The sequence below is a fragment of the Corvus hawaiiensis genome, chromosome 8 (assembly GCF_020740725.1).
Source record: "Corvus hawaiiensis isolate bCorHaw1 chromosome 8, bCorHaw1.pri.cur, whole genome shotgun sequence".
Classification (NCBI taxonomy): Eukaryota; Metazoa; Chordata; class Aves; order Passeriformes; family Corvidae; genus Corvus; species Corvus hawaiiensis.
This window is the reverse complement of record NC_063220.1, coordinates 5813565-5837531: the sequence shown is the minus strand read 5'-3', so window position 1 is coordinate 5837531 and position 23967 is coordinate 5813565. Positions and strand designations below refer to the sequence as shown.

Here is a 23967-nt window from a genome sequence, read left to right as displayed (position 1 = left end):
TGCTGCTGCTGCTGCTGCTGAGGCAGAAAGACCTGAGCAGAAAACTCTTCTGTCCACAAAACCCTTCACCACCATTTCTGGCTTGGCTGCTGCCACTGCAGCTTGCTCAGGACCGGTTGGAGAGTGGTCTCTGCACACGTGGGGCACACGGATTGCCAAAGCCATTTGCCATTCTCAGGCTGGAAATGAGGCCCCCAGCAACACAGAAGCAGAACTGAGGTGGCTGTTGGAAGTCAGATAAGAAAATCACAAATGCCCCCTTGGTAGCAATGCCCAGTGGCAGCAGAGCATTCAGAGAAGCCTGAAGATCTGTGACACTGTAAACCCCTGATAAGGACGAGAAACCTCAGCTCTAGCCAGGCACCAGAGGAAAGATCACAACGTGACATTAGCAACAAACAATTATTCTCGAGTTCCCCCTCGGTGAGACGATGTGGCTGAGGCAGCAGCCCAGGCAGAAGCTGCTGGGGCACACAAGCCCTGAGCTGGGCACACAAGCCCTGAGCTGAGCCCACAAGCGGCATCTCCAGGCAGCCTTGCCCCAGCGGGGAGCGTGCCTGGCTCCCGGTCCTGCTCCTGCAGGGCTGCGCCCGGGAGCGCAGGACTCCTCCCCAGCCTTCCCAAAGGTGTTTGCATCCTGTCATCCGCAGCTGGGATGGTCCCGGGGGTGCTCCCGCGGGCTCGGTGCCTGCCCGGGCTCAGAGAACCCAGCCCAGCCCCTGCCCCGCCTGGTGCCGAGCCCCCCGGGGGCTTCGCTGATGCTTTCGGTGCCATTCCCGTGCACAGCCCGGCAGTGGCTGCTTCTCGGCCCGAGTGCGGGGCAGCAAAGCCGGGGACAGAGGCGGAGGAGCGACGGGAGCTTTCCCGTCCCCTGTGCCCCGGGAAAAGCCCCCGGGGCCGCTCCCGGCCCCTTCCCAGAGCAGCGATCGCCGCCCGGCCCCGCCGCGCTGCCCTTTCCTCTGCTGCCTCCCGGCGGCACCGCCCGAGCGGCTCAGGAGCGCTGATGGAACCGCAGGAAGGTTTGTGTTGAAGGGATCTTAAGCACCATCCAGTCTAACCCTCTGCCATGGGCCTGGTCCACCGGACCGGGTTGCTCCAAGCCCTGTCCAAGGCTGGAGATGGGCACCTCCAGGGATGGGGCAGCCACAGCTTCTCTGGGCAACCTGTGCCAGGACCTCATCACCCTCACAGGGAAGAATTTCTTCCTAATATCCGATCTAAACCTGCCCTCCTCCGGTTTAAAGCCATTCCCCCTTGTCCACGTTGTGGCATGCCCTTATCCAAGGCCCCTCTCCAGCTCTCTTGCACCGGAAGGTGCCATAGAGTCTCCCCTATAAATATCACGGTGTTTCTGTTCATTGAGTTGCTTATCTGATAGACCAAAGATGCTGAGTTCAGTTGGTGTCCATTGGTACCCAGGAAACAGGCAGGACTTGCTGCAGCAGGTAGAGGTTGTGCAATGCCCTTCTCTGAAAGCAAGCAAGGCAGAACTGAGGATAGTTACTGGGCACTGGCTCTGTGGATGGAACACCCCTTGAGCTCAGCAGAGATAAGCCCACGAGATTCAATGTGTCGTGCGATGCCCTAGAATGTAGTGCAGTGGGTGAAGGAAATACATTTTTTGTATTTTTGGTTTTTCCTAAGCACCTGTTCTTCTGAGGGAGAACTATTCTCACCAGTGTAACAAACAAAAACAAAAGAACTGAGACAAAGCACATGGAACTTATGAATGTGCATCTTTATATATATTAAAGGTATAGTATATCTTTATACTAGGTTATGTCAGACCTCCTGTTGAAAGTGTTCACTGAAAGTAGGCAAAAGAAATGGTCTCTATTATGACTGTAAATACTTTACAGCAGGTGATTTTCAGAGGATTTCACCAGCATGTAAAACAGTGCAGTCCTAATCCATTTAACTTCAGCTTTTAAGTAACAGCAGTTGCAGCTCCCCTCTGTACTTCCCTCTGGGCACATGCAAAAACAAGTGGAGATAAAAATATCCTTGTGGAGCTCTTGCTTTTCCGACACTCTCACCATTCCTCTCGGCACATTTCAGCTCCTCACCAAAGACGTGAAGCAGCGGCTGGGATGTCAAGGGGAAGGTGCAGCAGAAGTGAAGAGACACCCCTTTTTCAAGAGCATGAATTTCAAGCGGTTAGAAGCAGGAATGCTGGATCCTCCCTTTGTGCCTGATGTAAGTACGACAGCAAGAGCCCCCAGTGGCCTCTTTCAAGAGGTTTGTTTCTAAAATAGCTCCTCTCTCTCAGGGCTGTCATTGCTCCCTGCATGGGTAGCTACCCTAGGAAGGTGTGATAACTGGCAGGGCTGGAGTGGGGAGGCTAGGAGGAAGAGGAGAGAGGGCTCTGTGGGCATGTGGATGCAGGGTGGGTGGAACTCCATCCAGGCTGGTAATCTGGGGCTTGATTGATTCCTACTCCTTTTACCACAGTCTGCCTGTATGACTCTGGAGGCACTGGGAACCTTTGTATTCCCTTATCCACGGTACTACTGTGAAAATCAGTGTTCTCAGGACCAGGTAGTGCTTGGAACAATCAGCAGTGAAGGCCATATGTGTGCATACAGGCTTACAGAGGTGAAACCAGAGTTACAAAGTCCAGAGCTCTATGGATCATCATGGGAGCAGTAGTTTGTTACAGAGAGTCTGAGCCAGGCTCAGCTATCAAGTGTCACCTTAAGCAGAGAAGGTGACTTGGACCTGAGAGAGCATTTGGAGCTTTTTTGTGTTCATGGGGCACGGAACCCAACACTGAGTCCATACTCAGATTTACACACTGGGCTCACACATACTGAAAGTCTTTGTTGCATTGGCAACAACAAAACTTTTTCCACCCTTTTGTGGTCTCAGTTTCTAGCCCAGTGTGCAGAGCTATCTGATTATTTCCCTCCTGCAGGGCTCTCCTTCTGGCTGGAGCTTCTATCCTTAAAGTCCCCATATGGTTCTAAGTAAACACTGCCATTTTAACATATTAAGGAAAGTAACATCTTGGCAGCTCCCATTCCCATTGCTGCAAGCTCCACCAAACCAAAGTGGTTTGAATGCTACAAAAGTTTACTTTAGTTGCTCTGGTTTTGCTTTACATTTTACTGTGTGGCCTAGTTATTCCTGCCAATTAGCCCGTGGTGTTACGACCTGCTTTAGTGGGAAGAAATAAGAGACAAGCTACTATTTCTTTCTGGTGTAGAAAATTATAAAATTCTGGGCTCAAATTTGGGATCTGCCAGAGTGTGTAAAAACTGTGGCACGTAAGGCCTAGAAGGCACCTCTTAGAGACGAATTTTCAAAAGCAAAGGCACATAAATTTTTATGGCTATTTATTGGGAACTCAAGAGCTCCCCTAATTTAATTTATTTGGCACTTCATCCATAGATTTCCCAGTCTTTACTGAAGTCAGCTGAATCACCCAAAGCTATATAGACAATGGCAGAGGTTGTTACCCAAACCATGTCCCTCCATCCTCTTCTACGTTACTGCATCTCCATAAAAATGTTGTGGATTGCAGCTGTCAGGAATGGAGAGGGATACAGCCTTCAGCAAGCAGGATTTCTGTCAGGAGTCAGCTCGATTTGTTTGGTCACAGTGCTCAGAACTAGACAAAATACTGCACAGTTGGACCCTGGGCTGTGCAGTCCTGGTACCATGTAGAGACAGTAGGATTCGACATGTGCTGGGGTTCAGCAGGTCAGGCTGGTCCCACAAGCCACCCCTCAATTATCTCTGCACATCAAAAGGTGGTTGTGCCATTGATGGGAAGTCTCTGGGCACACACACTGCCTGTGACAGGGAGCCAGTGATGGCTCTTTCTGCTTCCCTGGGGCTGACTGCCGGAATATGAGCTGAAAGTTGTGTCACTGCAAAGAGTTTTGTCTCTGTCATCTCAGAAAATTAAGTAGTTCCAAAAGGGAAAGCCATTTGACTGTTTCTTTGAAGAAATGCAGCCAAGTTAAAAGAGTTAATAGAGGTAATTCTGGGCAGCTTCCAGCAGCTGAGCTATTAATAAAAACAACGGGAAAAATGCCAAGCCTCCTCTGTTTTCTTTAGAAATTAGGATACATTCCTCTAAACTTTTAAGCAGCAAACTCCACAGCTATCTGGGCAGGAGGGCACTTCTATCTGAGGCCTCTTTCCAGAGCTCTCTCCAGTGTGCCACTTGTCGACATTCTGGTTTTCTGTTGTCCCCTCTCTAAATGAAAAGACTACTGAAGGGTTCCATTTTTCTTTTCTGGCTCTTTCTGTCCTTTTCCTCTCACCTCTTAACCAGATGGTCCAGGGATGACTAAAACCCACTTTGACTGATGTTTTAAGGACTTCAGAATAGGAAGCTTAATGTGCTTAAAGTGAAGTCAGCCTTTGATGATAAACATGCAGGCAGAGCAAGTTTGGAGAAGGAGGATGCAGACACACACTTGTTAGACATTCTCACTTGACTGAGTCTGTGAATGAAAGCACATGGTCCGACTCAGAAATATTTTTCCTCTTGTCATTTCTCCTTTTTTTTCTACTAACATAGCCCAGAGCAGTGTACTGCAAGGATGTGTTAGACATCGAGCAGTTCTCCACCGTGAAAGGAGTTAACCTGGACCAAACAGATGACGATTTCTATTCCAAGTTTTCCACAGGATCAGTGTCTATTCCATGGCAAAATGAGGTAAGGATGTATCATAGCAAAATTACTGCAATAAACCCCATAACACAGATGGTTTAAGAGGAGCTCTATGTTTCCAGTAATATATAGCTACTGGATAACTTGCCAGACTCTAATGCTTTCATGAGTTACAAATGGCCTCTTTCAAGATCTGTAATGTACCACAGATGTCAGGTTCAGGTGACTGTATCTGTTGGCTCTGTGTATTTGTGTAAGTTGGCAAGGATCCTACTGTACTTCCTCCTCCTGGGTTTCTGCAGAGGTGTTTCGACAGCTCTCAGGACCTGCTGTGGTACAGTTGGAAATCCCAACAGAAGGATTCTCCACTGGTGACCCTGCTCTCACCCACTGTCTGCAGTGAGTCCCAGCTGCAGCAGTTAACTCTGGACCCTGAACTCCTCCAGCATTTCCATATCTGGGTCTTTATTTCTGTTTGATATCAAAACACAGCCAACAGTGGATTTCAGAATCCAACTCTGCATCAAACAGCAGATCTGCTTGGGCAGAGGGGTGCTAATAACTGGGATTTTGTAGGTGTGCCTGTCTTTGCCTGATATTCTCCACAATGGTAAAGAACAGAAAGTTTTGTGGGGCAGCTTCTGACAAGTCTGATGTGCAAACACGCAGAGCAGACTCAGCCTCTGTTTTTCATACACTCTGTTTGCCCTCTACAGAGACCAGCAGGAATCCAACTGTTAACTCTCCTCACACACTGCTGACTTTGAACAACCTAGCACTACAGGAATTTATTTAGTGCAGATGAATAATTCCTTTTTTCCTCTCTCACTGTGTTCCACTAGATGATAGAAACAGAGTGCTTCAAGGAGCTGAATGTATTTGGACCAAATGGTACTATTTCACCAGACCTAAACAAAAGCTACCCCCCAGAGCCACCCAAGAAAGGATTGCTACAGAGAATATTTAAGCGACAGGTGAGATCTTTTATGACTAAGACCAAGAAACTCCTGTAGATGCCTGGTTTCACAGCCCTATTCTGGTGGTATTTTTGTTAGAAGAAAGGCAGTGCATCTTAGAGAGGGCTGGCTCTCACAGTTACCTGCATATCCCAGGTTTTTCATCTACCTTGTGTGATGTTTTTTTTTGCCACCAGCAGTTCCAGTGTTGCTCATGAGTTTTTATTTCCAGCAGTTGAAAACTTCTTGCCCGACCTATTTTTCAGTGGTATGCTGAAATGCCTTTTGAAACTGTTCTATGGTTTTGAGAAGTTCGTTGTGGAAATCCTAGATTTATGTGTTTAAAAAAAAAAGAAAATGCACATTTTGAAGGAGAAAGTCATGGCAGGAAACCAAGCCATTAGAGAAGAGAGCAGCCCAGATAAAATGGGATGTGCAGCTTTCACAAGGCACCGTGGCACCACTTGCAAATGTCAATAACATTCTTAGACTGGTCTATTTCTGTAGGGCTAAAAGTGTGCCTGAGCATTGGCAGGTATCCTCTGTATTAGTCAGATTTAGCAGATACTGACATTTTGCAATGAATTGATTTGGCTCCTGGAGCTTGAGTGAGTCTTCTTTGCTTCATTCCTCAAGAACTGCCATGGTTCTGCTGACCTAGAGAGACTTCAGGTAAGAAAATGAAGAATATTTTGCATCTGAAGATCTTAAAAAAAAATCTTGCAGTCCAGTCAGTACCATAAAATGAACAATGTTGGATTAAAAAAAAAAACCATGGTGTATTTTGGAAATCTAATTGTCATTGTCTTCCTCTTCCTACAGCATCAGAACAATTCAAAGAGTTCTCCAAATTCAAAGGCCAGTTTAAATCACCACATAAATTCAAATCACGTAAGTTCAAACTCCACTGGAAGCAGCTAGTTCCAACTCAGTCCTATGAAACAACGTTGCATCCTTCCACTATAATCTCTGGAGCTTCTGTGGATGAGAGAACCTCCACCGTTGAGTGAAAAATGAAAATATGGATCTCCCAAAATGGAGATTTTCTATCCATTCCTTCCAGTGGAGCCTCACATTTTAAGAAGAAATTTCCACTCAGGTCTGTTTTTGGAGGTGGCACTCAAGACTGTGTGAATCAAATTTGTCTCTTTAGAACATTGCAATAGAAATTCAATGAACATGACTACTTGCACGTATTTAAATAGCATCATACTAGAACTGAATTTTGTCTTTATTATTTTTAAAGAAAAGTTTTGTAAATTTCTCTATTGTCTCAGTTTACATTTTGTACATTTGTATTTAAATGAAAGTCAGACTTTGGAGGTGTATATTTTCCAAGCAGCAGCTGTAAAGCCATGTGTTTTAAGACATTTTTTTAAAAGAAACAAAATGTGACTCAAGACTTCCAGAGCCTCAAATGAGAAATCATTCTTTTTAGTAATTCTAGAAAATTCTTCATAAATCACTTTATCAGATGGGGGTTTATTGACATGCATTTTTATGGAACAGTTTATTCTTAATTATTTTACATCTGTATATTTGGTTTACAGCAACACTGCATACATTTCTCCTCTGCATTAGTTTGTAATGTCTCGCATTAAATGCTAAAAGACAACATTTTGATGCATTCAAGAATGCTACTTGCTATGCTGAAGGTTTGTGATGACTTGGGACCAGCACAGCTGAGATTTGCACTTACTTATGTTGTTATTCCATCAAAGGCTTTTTAGTTAGAAAGGGAGCCCTGTTTTAAGCTCTTTTCCTTCACTGGTTTTTATGCTGTTTCTAACGACACATAGAACAAAGCTGAGGGAGAGGTGGCCAGGAAAGCAAATGTCCATTTATTTTTCTAGGACTTCAAACCTGCACCTGCTGAAATGAGAGCAAAACTCAGTGTTCTCCATGCTGCAGTCAAAAGCCCAAGGCCTTTCCACAGCTGCCCATATCAGAGAGGTAGCAGGAGAGAAGTTCAGCAGTCTGGTTTGTGCCAACCATGAGATTTGTGACAGCTTTGTAGAGCTGAGCTGTGGAGGTTTAGAGTGGGATCTGAGCTGCTTTTGGGCAGTAGCAGAACCTACAGGCTGTGGCTGCACTTAAAATACTTCCATGTGTCATGCAAATGCCCCCTGACACATGCCCTCAATTAGATCCTCAACTGAATAAAATGCCAGTATGAAATAATAACTCCCACTTCCAGCTCCATCATTCTTTGTCCAGGATCCTTTAGCCATTGACAAAAACTCTGTCTGCACTAGGATAAACAGGATCAGGCAGGATCAGTAGCAGTACCTCAGGCATCAAAATCGTGCTCTTCTCAAGTATTTCACTATTATTGTTCAGAACACCAGATCAAAAATATGGTTACTTCCCTCCCACAGGAATTGGAAAGCCTTTGTGCCCCCAACTGCAGGCAGGATCTGTAGAGCCCAAAGTGTTCTGTAAAGCGTGTTGGATCCCTGTGCTCTTTACAATGTTGGTTGGACTGTACTGATGATTTTACACCTTTGGGTCATCAGGAACGTCTGAAGGCCACCCTGGTGCATCAAAAATCCTGTTAAACAGTAGTGCAGCTATCCCAGGGTCCAAGGAAGCGACGTTCCAGTGGGAGTCTTAATAGCCCAAATTCATTGGACTGCCGGGTGTGTGTTCTGTGTGGCCAGTGCTGGGGGGTAAAAAGATGGAGGTTAGTAGTGGCAAATCCCTGAGTGAGAAACACGCAGGAGTGACACAGTAAAGCAGCTTGAAGTCATGAGAGAGAGACAGAACATGGACTTGCATAGAGCAGCTTACAGAGAAAAGTCAGGGAAAGGACATGAGGCTTCAGCCAGTCTCCCATGTTAGATGGTGGCATTGCAGATTGTATAGAAGATGCAAGATTTTAGAGATGTTGCTAATTTGGCATGTGAAGACTAAAATTTTCATTCTTCACCATCTCCCAGTATTGAGAAATAACAGCAAACCCCTTACTGAAAGGTGGTGAACAAATTGCAAATACTGATTGCAGCTGGCCTTGCACCTTTCAGATGCCACCAGCCTTAGCTAATGGTGGATGAGGTTTTAGCAACAGCAGTGAATGAGTTTGTAGTCCTGCTCTCCTTTCAGCCAGGCCAGTCCTCGCTCAGCAGCTCTAGGACTCTGGCACTGGGCACTTAGGGACAGTGCAAAGCCCTGGAAGGATGGGAGCATTCATTCCCTCTGGATGCCTGGAGGACATTATGCTAGGCTTGGATATCCTGAATCCTCGAGATGGCCTGGAAGAAGGATGCACCTGAAAGCATCAAGTCTGGGATGGAGTCCTCTGTATCCCACCTCCTTGGAGCAGTGAGAGAGGACAGGGAGAGACAGAAAACAACACCAGTTGAGGGAGATCTCGTGCCACATCCCTTGAGCGTCTCTGTCCTGTCTGACAAACTGCAAACAGTGTTACCATGCCAGGGCAGCAGAACCTTTCAGCACCCAGCCCTGGAAGATTTAAAATCCATCAGAAGTGCTAATGAACATTCCTAGGGATCTTCTCGTCACATTTTGCCTACAACAACAAAACCTGAAAGATTTCTTTTTTATTGCTTCTTATTTGTGTTGGGATTTTTTTTTTTTAATTTTTTCAGCTTACTTTGCACTCAAAGCTGGAGTAGGAGCACAGTCCTCACATTTCCATTGTGTGACCAGGTGCAACTTGCGCCCAGAATTTGGGTCTGAAGCCTTGTTAAGGCAGTGCCCTGCACAGCCAGGCTTCCACAGGCATTTGGCCATTGGCTTTGTGGAGTCAAAAACCACTGGGAACTCTGAAAAAAACTTACAGCTTCATCATACAACCTTGGAGAGCATGTGCAATGAGATTTTTAGTATTTTGATTCCAGGTGAATTTTGAGATGGATTTGCACATAACAAAGGAGTAGAAAGGAGTAGTTCTGTAATAGCTTTCCAGACTGATTTATTTTCTCTATCTCCCTTTCAGTTACCATCCAAATTCTTTCCAAAAAAATGTATATGCTCAGATCTGGTTGCTTGTTTTCAATAGACAGGTGAGCAAACTTAGCTCTTTTTAAGAATCAGAAATCTTTTGCAATCTGATCCTGAATTATGCAAGCGTGTCTTTTATTTTTAAATCTTTGTTGTGTAATCTGATGAACACTAATTAGTTGCAGACTTTCATGAGTCAGGTGTTTGCTATTCATTTTCTACAGTGTCTCAAAGTTCACTTTTCCCACTGTTGAGTGAGAGGCTTTTTTTAAACAAAGGAACAATGAAGGAAAAAAATAACAAACTCTTAGGTGTGCACTCTTGACCTGGATTATCTAAAAAGAGATTTTTCACAAGAATGGCCGTGACTCAGATGTTGTTTCTGAACAAAAACCTGCTTGTGAAGCTCGGAAAGGTGTGAAGATAATCAAACTAAACAGGTACTGGAGATCAAACTGAGTGTTAGGGAGCTGCAGGATTCAATATCGCAGCGTTCACCTGGCCCTGCTGATTAGGGACTCCTCGTTCCTGCCAGTTCAGGGACATAACAGCTCTCCATAAAAACAGCTTGATACCACCTCAATTTGCAGTCACCCCAGAAACTATGGCTGAGAGTGCCATCAGCAGTAGGAATCAAACTTGGCTGACCCAGTAAAGACACTGATTCTTTAGGTCATTCACCCAGACCTTGGAATCCAGCCTGAGTTCTTTGCTCACGTTTCAAATCCATTGGATCTTTTTCAGTGGCGATGCCTCAAACTTAAAAAAACCAACAGGAAACTGACCTGCAATAGTGGTAAAACCCTGGGCAGGATGGGGAAGACACCCAAGCTGTGAGCTCTGGAGGACTGTGTGTAAGTCCCACTTGGCTAAATCTTCAGCAAGGGGGCAGTGGCAGCTGGTACCACACTGCTGCACGCTCTTCCTTGGGTCATCGTGTGTTGGTCAGAGTGTCTTCAGTGACCTGAGAACTGCACACACAAAGCCATGTTGCACAGAGGGTGTGACACATGGCTCAAACACAACATTGTCGCTCTGAGGGTCAGAGGGAACAGTTGGATGAAGCAATTAGGAATCCCCCCAGCCTGCCTGGACAGCATCACCCAGGTCTGTGTGTCCCAGCCTTAGTCAGGAGCTCCCTGCCGAGGCTTTTTTGAAAGAGCAATAAATGCACATCCCTACAGCACAGCTGCTGCTGCTCACCAACATCCATGGAACAGGAACTGGCTCCATTGTGGAAAAGATATGGGAGTTTTCACCTCTGCTCCACAATTAGTTGTGATCATTATTTTGTTCAGTTCATATCTGTAATACTCACTCAAGTCACTCAGTGCAGAGGAGATCATTCGTCAGGCATTTCCCATACAATCTTTGGAAAGATTGGATTTTTCTTTGGAAGAACATCCTTTCTGTCTCTTGGCATGTGGACTGTCCTCCGTCACGTGGAAGCCTGCAGGAGCTGTAGAAGTCCATACTTAAAGGCTCTCCTGCCCAAGGATGGTCCCAGTCTGTCTCAGGCTGCAGGGAGGTACATTTGGCAGTGAATTTTGGAAGAATCAGTCTGTTCAGTGGCTCCATGGAAAACAGGAGATTCCAGAGTTGTCTATTTAACTTAAAATACTACTAATGATTTAGAGTACAGAGAATAATTACTAACACCTTCATGATAAAGTTAAGAGAAAGTCTGCATCAGTTTAAAACAACTCTTCTCTTTTGTGTGCTGGGCAGGACACACTTTGTTTTATGCTAAATAATACCAGAGTGCTGGCTGGTAGTAATGGTCTCTCCTTAAATGCAAAAACTGAAAAGATAAAGAAATTGGTTCCAAGAATTTGTAAATTATTTCTTTTAGGGAAAGTAAAAAATTTCATCAAAGAAGGTGAAAGCCAACAATATGCTACAGTATGATATGCTGACCTCCCCCAAATGTCTCTGTGATAATGCAAATACAATCTGCTGCAGTTGGATCAGCTAAGCTGGTGTACTGACAAATGGGCTTTATGAAAGAAACAATTATAAACAGATTGCTGCCTATTCATGAATATTACTGCTGGCACATAGGTATTCTCCTTGGTTTGTGTTACTGGAGCCAGGAGTGATGGTTTGTATTCCTATTCTGACTGTTTTTCTTCACTGCCCTGGGCAAACCTCTGTGCAATTTTGTTTTCCCATTCTCAAACATGGAGGGATGCTCTCTGTCTGTCAATGGGAAGCACTTTGGAGTCTGTGCATAAACCAGATCAATATCAACTCTTTGTATTATTATTTAAATGAAATAGGCTTAGTATAGCTGCTCTTATTTACATGACTAGTGAGATGACTCTCCTAAATTAGGACCGGTTTTGTTATTGCTTTGTCTTAGTTCCTTGGAGATGCTGAAACAGAACGTGCTGCACTTCTGTAAGACATCTCCAGCAGACAAAGAGGTGACAGTGCAAATGTTTAAGTATTCATTTCTTGCTGAAGAGCTGGCCAGTAATTGTGGCATTCACATGAAAACACTTCCTCTGTTTTTAGATTGCAGATAAATAATTATGAGGAAGGGAACAAAATAACATTCATTGGTTCAAAATTTTTGGCCAAGCCTGCAAAGGATTCCCTAGGTACCAACTGAGTGAGGTGCTGTGTGAAGTCTCAGAGATGGATCTGTGGCAGACTGGGTCTGGAAACAAAAGAGACAACATGCCTGGGGTCAGTGGGCTCTGAAGGGGAACTCCAGGTTTTCTGGAGTGGTCCTGTGGAGAAGATTCACTCCGGGAGAAGAAACATCTCAGATAGTGGCTGGATGGCAAATGTGTTTTCCTTTCTCATCACCCCACATGCAGCTGTTAGATATGTTAATTAGCAAGCTCAAACGAGTTGTTTCATGTGTATTGAATGCGGTCTCCCTTAATTGCATTTCTTTTAAACACTGGACACTCTTCTAAAAGACTGAACATTTTAGCCTTTTGAAGCTGAAAGCTGTAAAAACTTTATTTTGTGTTTCTGAGCAATGTAGATAGACCTAAAGATTTCATGAACTATCATGTGGTTGCCCATATCTGACTAATAATTAAATTGTAAAATTGCAATTTCATATTAGGGTTAGTCTTTTCACCTGCTTTAAAAACTAAAAATCATATTTGGTATATAAACACACACAGAATATCCTTCTGATTGAATTTCAAGAGCATATCCAGGAGTAAATGTTTTTAAGCACTTCTAATACTGTAGTCTATAAGAGGAACAGACACTTCTAAAGCAATGTTAAAAGTTGTCTTTCATAACTAAGTCAACAGATCATTTTTGTAATAAATTAAAGCAAGTGTTCTCAATTAGAAGAGCTAGTGGCTGTTGGTATTGTACAAAAAAAAAATCATTCTAATATCCAAAGGGTTAGGGGTGGGGAGGGTCTTTTTGGTTTTGTTTCTCTTTCCAGGGAGATCTTTAACATTGTTCGATGAAGCTAGTTTCATTTTGAGATTGTTACTGAAGATAAAGGCTTCTGTGTTCTATGGCTGCTTGGATTCTTCGTACATAATGTCCTAGTAATGTCACAGTGCTGCTGTATTTAGATCAAACCACTGTTTTGATTGGGTTTTTTGGCTTTTTTTTTTTTTTAATAAATTCCTTAATTTAAATAAATGAAAACTATATGTTTTGTTTTAATGAGGCACGAAATTAGAGATTCCTCAGGTCCTTGGGATACTGAAGAGGGTTACAGTGAGAGTGGGGTGCAGCCCATCTCTTCCTGGATGCTTTTGTGGCTTCATGTGTTTTGTATTTTCTGTCCCACCACATCTTCACAGAGGCTGAGGGAACCAAAAACCAGCCTGAGGTTGTACCTCACTTTGTGCAGGTTCAGGTTCTCATCTGAAAGCAGGTTGTGTTTCCCCTGAGACCGCCCTCCCCTGCCTCCCGCCCTCACCTCCCCAGCCTCCCTCTGCACCATCAGCCAACACAATTTTTGCAGCCTCAGAGGTAAGGTCAGGGAGAGGGTGACAAAATCACAGCAGGGACACGGGCTTCAGAAGGCTTGGACTGTGCTTTTAAGTGAAGTGAGCACTGCCTGATTTATGAGGCCCTACAGAGGACTTTGCCTAAGCTCCAGTCAGACAGAGAGAATATATTTACAGAACGAAAACAACAGCTAACCAAGGGTGCTGTTCAGTGTTCCATACCGAAAGATCTAACACAGAGATAAAGAGTGGCTGCAAAATCACCAGCAGGAGAGTGATGATGCACTGCTTTTTCTTTAAGAGGAGAAAGAAGAATTTTTCAAAGAGGCATAAAGAATATTTTTATGAGACTCCTAATGGCAAGCAGTGTCTGCATCAAGTTTCATGAAAGAACACTGAGAAAACAGATTATCTGCATGAAAGCAGCAGCTACATCCAACAGCTAAACTCAGTAAAACCTAAAGTAATAGACTATATAAATTCAGGTCATGCATATTAACACTTTCCAAACAAACCCAAGCCATTTTTTCACAAGGTTTTAACAATCTGAGAGGCTGTGAGATGAAATTTTATTTCTTCTCTTAACAGCTCTTGGTGGGTTTTTTTTTTTCTCTCTGTAACTTCATGTCTTTTCTATGCAGCAACATCTAGATAATGTTGCCCCTTGGGAGATCTAATCTTCTTAGACTTTTCCACTATCTCTGACATGGGATGTGCAGCTTCTCAGAGGAAAGTCGTGACACTGTTTTGAAGGAAATCCAATTTAAAAAGCATGTCAACTTTTTTTAATTCCTCAGGGTGCTTTACAGATGAAAAATACCATAAATGGGCCTGACTGTGCAATTTCAGGTCGATGGGGTTCTTCTGGGGGAGGAAACACTACAAGTTTCTGCCAAGTCAGACTCTAGTTTTTGGGGTTTTGAAATTCTGTTTCACATTTGGTATTTAGTAAAAGTAAAAAATAAAATGCGGCCTGTTAAAAACTGGTGCTCTGAATTGTCTTGAGTGGAGAAGAGGAACTGCCCAGAGGCTGAACAGCTTGAATAGCCCATTTACAGATGCTTGAGTAAATCACAGAACCATAGAAGGCTGGAAAAGACTTCCAAGATCATCAGGTCCAGCCTTTGACCAAACACCACCTTGTCCACTAAACCATAGCATTAAGTCATTCCTGGAACACTTCCAAGGATGATGATTCCACCACCCTCCCTAGGCAACCTGTTCCAATGCCTGACCACTCTTTCAGTGAAGAAAATACCTGGTTTTCTGCGTTTATCTTTAATTTATTGCTGCTAATTCTTTTCTTAAGGAAACTTTGTTGTCCTTCGCTGTCAGCAAATGTCAGCCACACCCTAATAGTGCACGTCTCCAAATACCTCTGTTAAATGGCAGAGGTCTGCAGAGAGGCTCAGGATGCTCCAGACCTGCTAATCTGCAGTTGTTGCAGTGTGACAGACATTAAAATATCAGGAGCAAAAAGGCAGGCAGTTTGCCTTTTCTGAAAAGCTTGTAGATCGGAAATGACTTGCAAAGCCAAACTTCAAAAGGACACATTCAAGTGTGCAAAGCCACATGTTTTAAGAAATGAAAGAATTAAGGTTGCCTGTGTCCCATTAATACTGTTCCTTTCCCCTCATGCACTGTTATTATTATGCCCTCACATAATACCATGTTACTATTATGCATTCACTCCTAGAGGAGAAACTAACCTCTGGCAAACTCAAAATGAAAACCAGATGCATCCCTTCAATGGCATCTGCTAATGTATTATGGGTTTCAGACTTTCTTTTAAATCTTAAAAAAAAAAAAAAAAAAAAAATATATATATATATATATATCTCTATCTTTTTTATTTTTCCTGCAGGGAAAATCTCACCTAATTGGCTGCTCCCTCCATTTGCAGCAGGAAGGCAACTGGGAATTCTGAAAAATTCATTTGGCCTAAGTATTTAGTGCTTTCTCCCACACACAAAGGACTGAGAGCTCTCAGTATCCCGTCTCAGTTCCCTTAGATTATCTTGATTCCAGGATGGGGAAAAGGTTGTGGAATGAGTCTTATATGTTTCCCTTCCCTTTTTTTGGGGGGGGAAACTCCTGGTTGTTTCCTGAGGGAGCTGGCAGAGGGATGTGAGAAGTTCCTTAATCTGCCCTCCCATTTCCACATATCTTCAGAGTCTGAAAGACACAAATATGAGGCCCAAGAGCTGAGGAGGCAAAGCAGAAGAAATATTTGTGTAAATAGGTGTTGGGAAGAAGGAAAATATGACCTGCAGAAGGGACAAGGCACACGTTGAGGCAGGTTTCACTAGGGCTGAAGAGATGAGAGGAACAAGGAGGGAAAAGTGATGGAAGGGATTCCAGTCAGCACTGGAAGGGATTATGTGTAGCCAGGGGCATGGCTTACTTGTTAACTCACATTAAAATAAGTCTGAAAGCAAAGAGAGAAACATCAATTCAAACCACAACTGTAATGAGGAATTTATTGCTGATGATACCACAGGCAGTAATAGATCTTTCTGGAAGCTTAAAATCATTGCCTCATTTTGGGTCTGATATTCACTGTGGAATTAAACACTGACATTTCCCATAGTAAAAAGATCCAGCTGCAGCTGACATTTTATACTTACATGACCACGATAAACATTAAAATACAATAAACAATTTGAAGTTCAGATTACATTAGGAATTCACTATGTGGTTCTTGGATTTACGGTAGGAAAGAGGGAAGGAGCCTTCTTTCATACTTAATTCCATCATTCTAACTTAAATCTTGCATTTTTTCCTCTTTGCTCTTGCAGTGGTTTTTGAGTCAAAGGTTTTTGAGTCTGCAAATGAAACCATAATAGCTGATCATATTTAAAAGTAGATCTTATGTCTGTGTTTGCTTCTTCATGCATCAAACCCTTGCAGTGATCCACCTGGTGATTACGTGTGGCAATGAGTGAAAATCAGTAATTTCTCATCAACTATTTCTGTGTCAGCAACAAGTCACAGTAAGAACATCAACGAGTTGGGCCACAGTGACATGATAAAAGCAAGAGGTTTAAAACAAGCGAAATAACGAGGCAGAATACAACATTCTTTCTTCAGATTAACTAACACAAACTGCACAGCAGGAAACAAGCTGCTCCTCTGACACTAACCACGTTTTTTGAAGGCAACTTAAGCATTCTAGTAATACATGCACATATTTAGAACACTGCTATAAGCTGCACCTATGGCTCAATAGTGCTGATTCTTTGCAGGAGATAATTGAAAACAAATATATGCAATGTTAATCAAGAACAATCCCATAACAAGCACCTTTCTGCATCAGAGGGGACTGATACACATGAGCTAGAATCAGAATGGTGCTGAACAGGAACAACCCTTCCTGGGTTCTAGGACTGCACAAAAATCTGTAACCAGCTCCAGTATCACTTCTTTTGTACAAATGCTTCTAGAGGAGCAGTGATGTGCATTGTCAGAAGATCCAAGAAGTCACCCATGTTGAGCTTTAGGACGTTCTGGGTTTCCTTTTGATCCTGACACTCCATCACTCCCTTGCTGTGCTGGTTTGCTGAGCTGCAGGACTCCTCACCCTCCGTGCCATGGCCCAGCACCAGCAGAGCGCTGCAGCTGCTCCTGCGCTGAAACCCTCTCTGGGCCAGGAGCAGGGGCTGGTTCTTATCTGCCTTTGTTTTCCTTTTGGACCTCTTGCTTTCGTAGTTCCCCAGCTCCATCAGCCTCTCGTTGAAGTATTCCTGCAAAGGTTTGTCCTGGAAGCCAGGGCTGGTGGTCTGGTGGCCTTTCAAGCAGCCTCCTGAGGAGCTCCCCAGGCAATGGACTAACGAGGCTCTCCTTGGGAGATTATTGAGTTGTGGTGATGAGCTCTTCCCTCTTTCCAGATCCTGGAAAATTTGGTTGGAGGCTGGATTTCCCAAATAATTTCTTGGTAACTGTTTTAAATAGAGGGGGAGGGAGAGGCAGGATTGGGGGCAGAAGGAAGAAGGAAATCTGAATTAAAGTATGCTGGCTTAAATAGAAAAAGGATCTAAGGATTAAGGTTCCATACAGTAAACAGCTGTTAGACAGTGTTTGAGATTCTTAATCCAAATTCCCTGAAGACCAAACAATCCCTCTCTGGAACAGAAGTCCATTGGGTTGAGGTTAATGCTGAGCACTTTTACCTCCAGCTGACTGTGACGTACTGCCACAATTTTGTGTTGCCTCTGTGAAAATCTTAACTTTTTGAAATAATTTCTCACTTGTCTGTCTTAATAGAACTTTAGGTTTATCCTTTTCAAATTCCATTAGCTTGTAGCTGCTATTTCCCAAGGCAAAACTTGATCCCACTTCTAAGAGATTCTTTTTTCCCCTCTTTCTTTAATCCCAGGTAACTGCTGAACTGTAGTGTATTTTTACAAGAATTGCAATTTTCACATACAATATATTTCTACATCTTAAAACGATGAAGATTATTATTATTATTATTATTGTTATACATAATTTTTTCTCCTCCTTTCCCATTACAGGATGCCTCTCTCCTTTCTAGCCAGCCAAATTAATACTCAAGTTATTTAAATAGTAAAGGAAGACCCGGTCCAGCCCCCATTGATACACTTGGGTGTCTTTAGGTTGATTTTGGGGGAACATCCATGCTGTGAGTCCTTTTATTGACTGGGAGATAAAATTTTGGTAGAAACTCACCATGTAAAAGGTTGCCTTTCCGGAGTTTAATGTCCCCTGGATTTTCAAAGTCCCTGCTCTGCCATTTGCACCTTTCTCACAGGTATTCCAAGACACCCTGGCCTGTCTCAGCTACCAGGAGCAATGGCTGGTTTCTGTACAGCAAGTTAAGGCAGACCATGGCTTTTTCTCTGAAAACCTTAGCAGTTTGGCTTGAGAGAAGAACTGGTTTATATTATATTACTGTTTCTAATCAATAAAAAGAAAGACTATACTGTTTGTAGATGACAGCCACAGCGGGGTCGTGGAACATTTTGCAATCGTTTATTATGCCTGACAATGCCTTTGGTATAAAAAAAAAAGCCATCACTCATGCAGTTTTTGACAATCTCTAATTAAGTCTAGATACTTGCTCAGGGTCCAGCCACAAATCTGGTTTGAGAGCCTGGCAGTGTCTCAGTAGGGCACTCCATCATCAGCCCCTGGCACGCTGCCTGCTCGTAATGAATGAAAAACATTGAGCTCAAATGAGTAGTAGTGGGTTGGACATGCCATGTAAACTGAAAAGCAATCAAGTTTTTGATCTCCCACTATTCCATCACACTTCATTCTGGAAGGGACCCAGCAAATCTGATGTCCTTGCCTACAGTGGTTGTACTTTTGGAATAAGTTAGGTAATTGAAGAACACTAAAACCTGACTGAAGCACTCTTCCTAACTCAAACTTTTAAAAATGGTTTAAAAAACAAAATCAACCTAAAAATAATAATCAGCTTTAAAATGTAGCAGAATAAAAGTCTTTCAAGATAAGTTTTTCTATACCCAATCACAGCTCAGACTTTATTATCATATCAAACATCAGCTTTCCAGAGCATAAGGGAATTATTCATCCTGCAGAAGAATAGGTAGCAGTCACCATATATTGCAAAGAGAGTTCTGGCACACAAACCTTTACATCCTGGAAGCCTGGATATTCTGGGATGATGGGCAAGGCACACTTGCTGACAGTGTTTGACCACTCTCGTTTCACCGTCCTAGAACAGCAAAGGCCGCTCCTGGAGAGAGGGGATTGCCCCAGCTCAGGTGGATTTTCAGCAACACCAAGTGGCTTGAAGTGTTTTATGTAGCAAGTTCTCAGGCACAGCATTGAGGCAGGCCTCTCCATGTCAGCAGGATCCAGAGGAGTTCGGAAGCAGTGTGTATTCCAGAATAACTCTCTCTCCCAGTTTTCCTCTAATGCATAATCTGGTACCAGGGAATCCCTCGACAACCTGCAGTGCCCGGTGCCAGCAGACACAGCACAAACAGCTCCCAGCAGTATCACAGGCAGGGGATGCCTTTGCTGAGGTCTGAAACCCTCAAACCATTAATGCTGCTTTTATCCTCTGAGAGCTCCTCGCAGAAGGCCAGCAAATCTGAACCAAGAACGCAAAGGGCTCAGGTGAGGGGGGAATTTGCAGGGATTACAGAGTCTCCCACCGTCATCTCAGACAGCCTGATGTGGCTGCTGACGTGGCAGCAATTAGAGAAGATCAACAACCACACGCAGGAGTCGTCACTCAGCCTATTTGGAGCAGGCAGATCACTGCCCTTGTGACTGACCAGGGATCCCTGACACCAAAACACTCAGGGCTTTAGCTCAGCGGGGCGAAAGGTGAATTAAGTCAACACAGTGAACCAACAGTTCAGGAAAGACAGTGTAGGAAGCTGCAATAAAAAATTCCTCCCAAGAAGTCCTATGCCACTTGTCTTCCTCGGTGTGGTTGGAGATGGGCTACAGCCCTGGAGATCTGAGGAGGTCCAAACTGCTTCATTGTTTGTGTCAGGAGAGGGATGCTCTGCCTTCGAGCAGCCCAGCACCAGTGCAAGTTTGGCAAGAGACCATGAAAACAGCAGGACTTCTTTCAGCCAAAGATGAGCAAATGTTCCCAGCAAAAGCCATAGCTGCCCTGAACAGCTTACAACCCACGTAGCTCAGAGAAAGGGCAGCCAGGGAAGCAGCTTCAGAGTTTTGGTTTGGAGATACATTGGTGGTATCATCTGCTGGAAACAGATGAACGTGTGTAGTTGCAACAGTTGGCATATCATGAGCATATCATGGCAGCACAGGGCTCCTTACTGTACCCAGGGACAGGGGACACCTCCTGTCACTGGGAGGGCAGCACCTCTGTTCCCTGCCCCACTGGGGCCAGTTTGCATGCAGAGCTTTGGCCCTGAGGGATGAATTGACTCTTCTCCATCGCACGCTGTGGAGCCATCACTGTGCTCACTGTACTTGTGGAAGGAATACAGAGGGGATTTGCAATCCCCTCGCCCTCCAGGGCTTCTAGCTTACTCGAGGTATTCATAAATGTTTGCCCACTCTGAATACATTCATGCAAATGTTTGCGGGTGTCCTGGATGAACTACAGATCCCTCTCAATCCAGGGCAACCATAAACATTTGCATGCACGTATTCAGAGCCCTGACTGTGCACTAAAGAGCTTTGGTTGTGATCCATGAGACCATCAGCTGGATGCAGGTCAGGGCTCTAGGCTGCCTGGCAGATGGCTCAGGGCAGGACCCTCAGCAGCAACACCCCCCTGGCTGCTGGACCAGCAGGTCAGGAGTGAGAGAGGAGCGAGATGGGAGCCCAGAGAAACACTTCCACCCAGCCCTTCTCTATCCAGCTGCAAAGGTGCAACACTCCTTTCCTTATCAGCTCTGGTATTTTTTCATTTGAGGGTTAAAACAATTCTCAGGCAGAGAACAAAACTCGGTGTGAGTGGCTACTGCAGCTACACCCCCACCAGCCCTCAGGGGTCAGGGTCTGTGCCCACAGCTCTGTATGAGCCACACACAAATTCAGATACGGGGCTGACAGTAACAATTTGCATGTAGAGATGTCACGATGCTCACAAAGTAATGGAGCTGTGAGTCATCCCTGCTGCAGCCCTGATTGTTTGCAGTGCTGTTGTATACATAATGGTGCCTTCATATAGAAACACAATGTGGCCTTGCTAGGAGTACCTGAGAAAAAAATTTCAAAAAGCACTAAAAAGATTTCCTGGCAAAGAATTTTCCCCTAAAAGGCTTTCCTTGTCCCATTTGGCAGAAAAAAAAAAGTATTAATTTTTTTTATTACTCATCCTTCAAAGATTTTTCAGACACTCCCTGAGCCACAGTTGTTTTGGAGATATGTTCCAGCAAACCCGGATCGGGAAATCCCTGTGGACAAGCAGGAGGTGGGTTTTGTCTGTGGGTCTTCAGACCAGGTCACTGCCTCCAGGTCTAAATGCCTTCGGGCGTGTAGAGACAGAGCAATCTGCATTGCAGAAGTGCCTTACCCTGCCAAGGGGGAGAGAAAACAGCAACAGCAGGAGCCCAACTCATTTCACTGGCGAGAGAGAGCTGTATTGTTTCACAGACCAAGGTACTCGTGGTGCTGCCCACACTTGTCGCCCGGCTCAGACAGATGAGAGCTGTGTGACATAGCTGCCGCTGCCACGGCTGGCCACACGTAAAGAGTTCCCTCTTTCCATTTAAACCTGCAGCCTAAAACCTGTCATTATCAAAACCCTGTTCTCCCCTGAAAGCATTTCCCTGGTTCAAGTGAGACACCAGCAGCTTTTCGCTTGTAATTGCGCGTTGTGCTTAATGAATGTGCGAGCGCTGCACACAATGGGTGACTTCCATGGAGCTGGGAAAAAACAGTCCCACGTTCCTGCTTTAATGGCAGGTTCTGATTCTACTCCCGCCGTCTGAAACTGGAGTTCATGGAGTTTGCTCTTTTATGACCTCCTGTTCCTTCTTGTGCCGTGTCATTACTGCGTACACTGGGGCCAAGGCAGTTCCCTCTTCAGCAAAACTCTCCATCCTGTTTAATACACAGCTTTGCATTATCCTTTGATCCTCCCGCGAAAAGAAACATGACTTTCAGAAGTGTGTAGGCTTCAGTAGCTATCCACCTTATCTACCAACATTTAGATTATTTTTTAAAGAATTTTTTTGATATTTTAGGGGACAGTCACACTCCTCGTGTCAGATCAGGAGCTCAGGATGTGCCCAACCTGCATCAAAACCCAGAAGGATGCTCGCCTGTAAGACTGAGAGCATAAGGAAACAAGAGCAAAGTGAAACGCACAGTAAATCTCTTCCTCAGTGCTGTTGAAGGGATGCCACTGCTCCAGCACGCTGTCCTGAACTAGAAACAGTCCAGAGTCTGCCAGGGGACCAGCAACAGTCCTGCTACAACACCCAGAGCTCAGGAAATCCTCTCTGACCTGCCTTAGTGCCTACAAAGCAGGTAGGTGCTTTCCTCCAGCCAGCCATCCTGGACCAAATGTGACATAAATCTTTTAAACCATGAGGAGTTTCTGTGAAACTGGGATAAGTGCTGGCTTGTAACACCTAAGAACAGAGACAGAGAAGTCAGTCCCAAATCCCTGATAAGCCAGAGTCACGCAGGGTTGCAGGGGAGCCAAGGAGAGCTGAAGTTCCTCTGACAACCCAGGTGTCTGAAACAATGCCCAGAAGTGGAAAAGATGAGAGTGAAGGCACCAACTCCATTGCTGCTGACCACGGGAGCAAAGTGTGTCATGAAAAGAGAAGCAATGAGCTGTTCCTGGCACAGAACAGGGCCCTGGTCCCTGTTCCAGGAGTTGGGGGTGGGAGCAGAAGTAGAATTGCAAAAAGCTGAGTCAAAATTTTGTCTTCTGATGTTACTCGGTTCCTCATTTAGAGGAGGCCTTGGTGTGGCCCTAAGAAGAAGTCTGGGCTATAGCATTGCCTCTGCATCCCGAGTTCCCCCAAACTTTAAGGTGTGACTTCGTATCACTTGGAATTATCTCACCTCCACTTGCCAAGAAGAGCTGTGTGTGTGTGGGTAGGGGTGAATCTATCCCCCACTTTACTTTGCAATCAAAACCCCCTGATCTCACTCACACTCTTTTGACCTCAGACCAAGTTTCATGCGTCTCTTCCTTTCTTAGACGGGTAATACTCTTAAAGGAGGAAACAGATGGCACCCGTTTGCAGATGTCAAATGCTTGCCTCACGTGGCATGTTTACTATTGGATTTTCACCAGAGGCTCGTGGCCCAGATAGTGAGATTTTAGTTGTAATCACCAGCTTGAAACGTGAAGCAAACACTCACTGACTAGGGTCACTCACTGCTTCTGATTCTCTTTTAAATCATTTGTAGATTGGAGTACAGGAAAGGGATTAAATGCTCGGAGTGCAGGAAGAAAAATATTGGAAGTGGATGCTCAAGAAGAGATAGAAAAAGAATTAAAAAATGCAACTGCTGCACTCCTGGGAGGGAAAGGGCAGAGCTACAGAAGGAGGGGACCCACATTTCTCAGTACGTGTGAAGCTGACTTGGGAGCAATGCTGTGCGTGTTTGTGATGAACACTCTGATTTACACTTCGCTGTCCTTCCATGCAAACTTCCCCCCTGAGCAGCGGATGGGGCAGGTGTGACCCTTCGTGTCACAGAACAAAGCAGCTGTTAAGTTGTGAAGTTTGCCGAGAGCACGGCTCTCGGGGCTTTTGTTTCTTGCTTTCTTTTCCTGTTTTTGAGTGCAGGTTTTTGAGCTTCCTGGCGGGGTGGCTGAAAGCGCAGGGAACGCGCTGCTCCCTCTGGGAGAGCAGTGCTGAGCATGGGGTGTCCTCGCCTCTGCTTGCAGCTGGGCTGTGTCAGGAACAAATCCAGCTGGACCTGTTGAGCCCCGTGGCAGTTTTGTGGCACTATTACAACATTGCACATCTCCAAGAAAAGGGCTCTGTAAGGTAAAAAAGCAGCCTCATCCCTCTTAATTCTGGAAACTAAAGGGAAACAT

At 44.6% G+C, this 23967-nt stretch overlaps 2 protein-coding genes across 3 annotated transcripts in view; one reads left to right on the top strand and one right to left on the bottom strand.

Moving 5' to 3' along the window:
- GRK5 (G protein-coupled receptor kinase 5) overlaps positions 1-13173 on the top strand; it is a 157395-nt gene extending 144222 nt beyond the window's left edge. For both annotated transcript variants that reach the window (XM_048310974.1, XM_048310975.1), the window contains 4 exons: positions 2059-2196; positions 4532-4669; positions 5467-5598; positions 6403-13173. In XM_048310974.1, the coding sequence (XP_048166931.1) occupies positions 2059-2196; positions 4532-4669; positions 5467-5598; positions 6403-6501 (507 nt within the window). In that variant the 3' untranslated portion in view covers positions 6502-13173. The remainder of the gene's footprint in view (positions 1-2058; positions 2197-4531; positions 4670-5466; positions 5599-6402) is intronic.
- A 2761-nt stretch (positions 13174-15934) lies between these two features.
- Positions 15935-20172, bottom strand: LOC125329459. Its single transcript, XM_048311525.1, has 2 exons — positions 19098-20172; positions 15935-17419 (listed from the first exon to the last, which is right to left on the bottom strand). Exons 1-2 carry the CDS (start codon positions 19311-19313, stop codon positions 16898-16900), a joined length of 738 nt encoding a protein of 245 aa, XP_048167482.1. The 5' UTR covers positions 19314-20172; the 3' UTR covers positions 15935-16897.
- Between the last annotated feature and the right edge of the window lie 3795 nt (positions 20173-23967).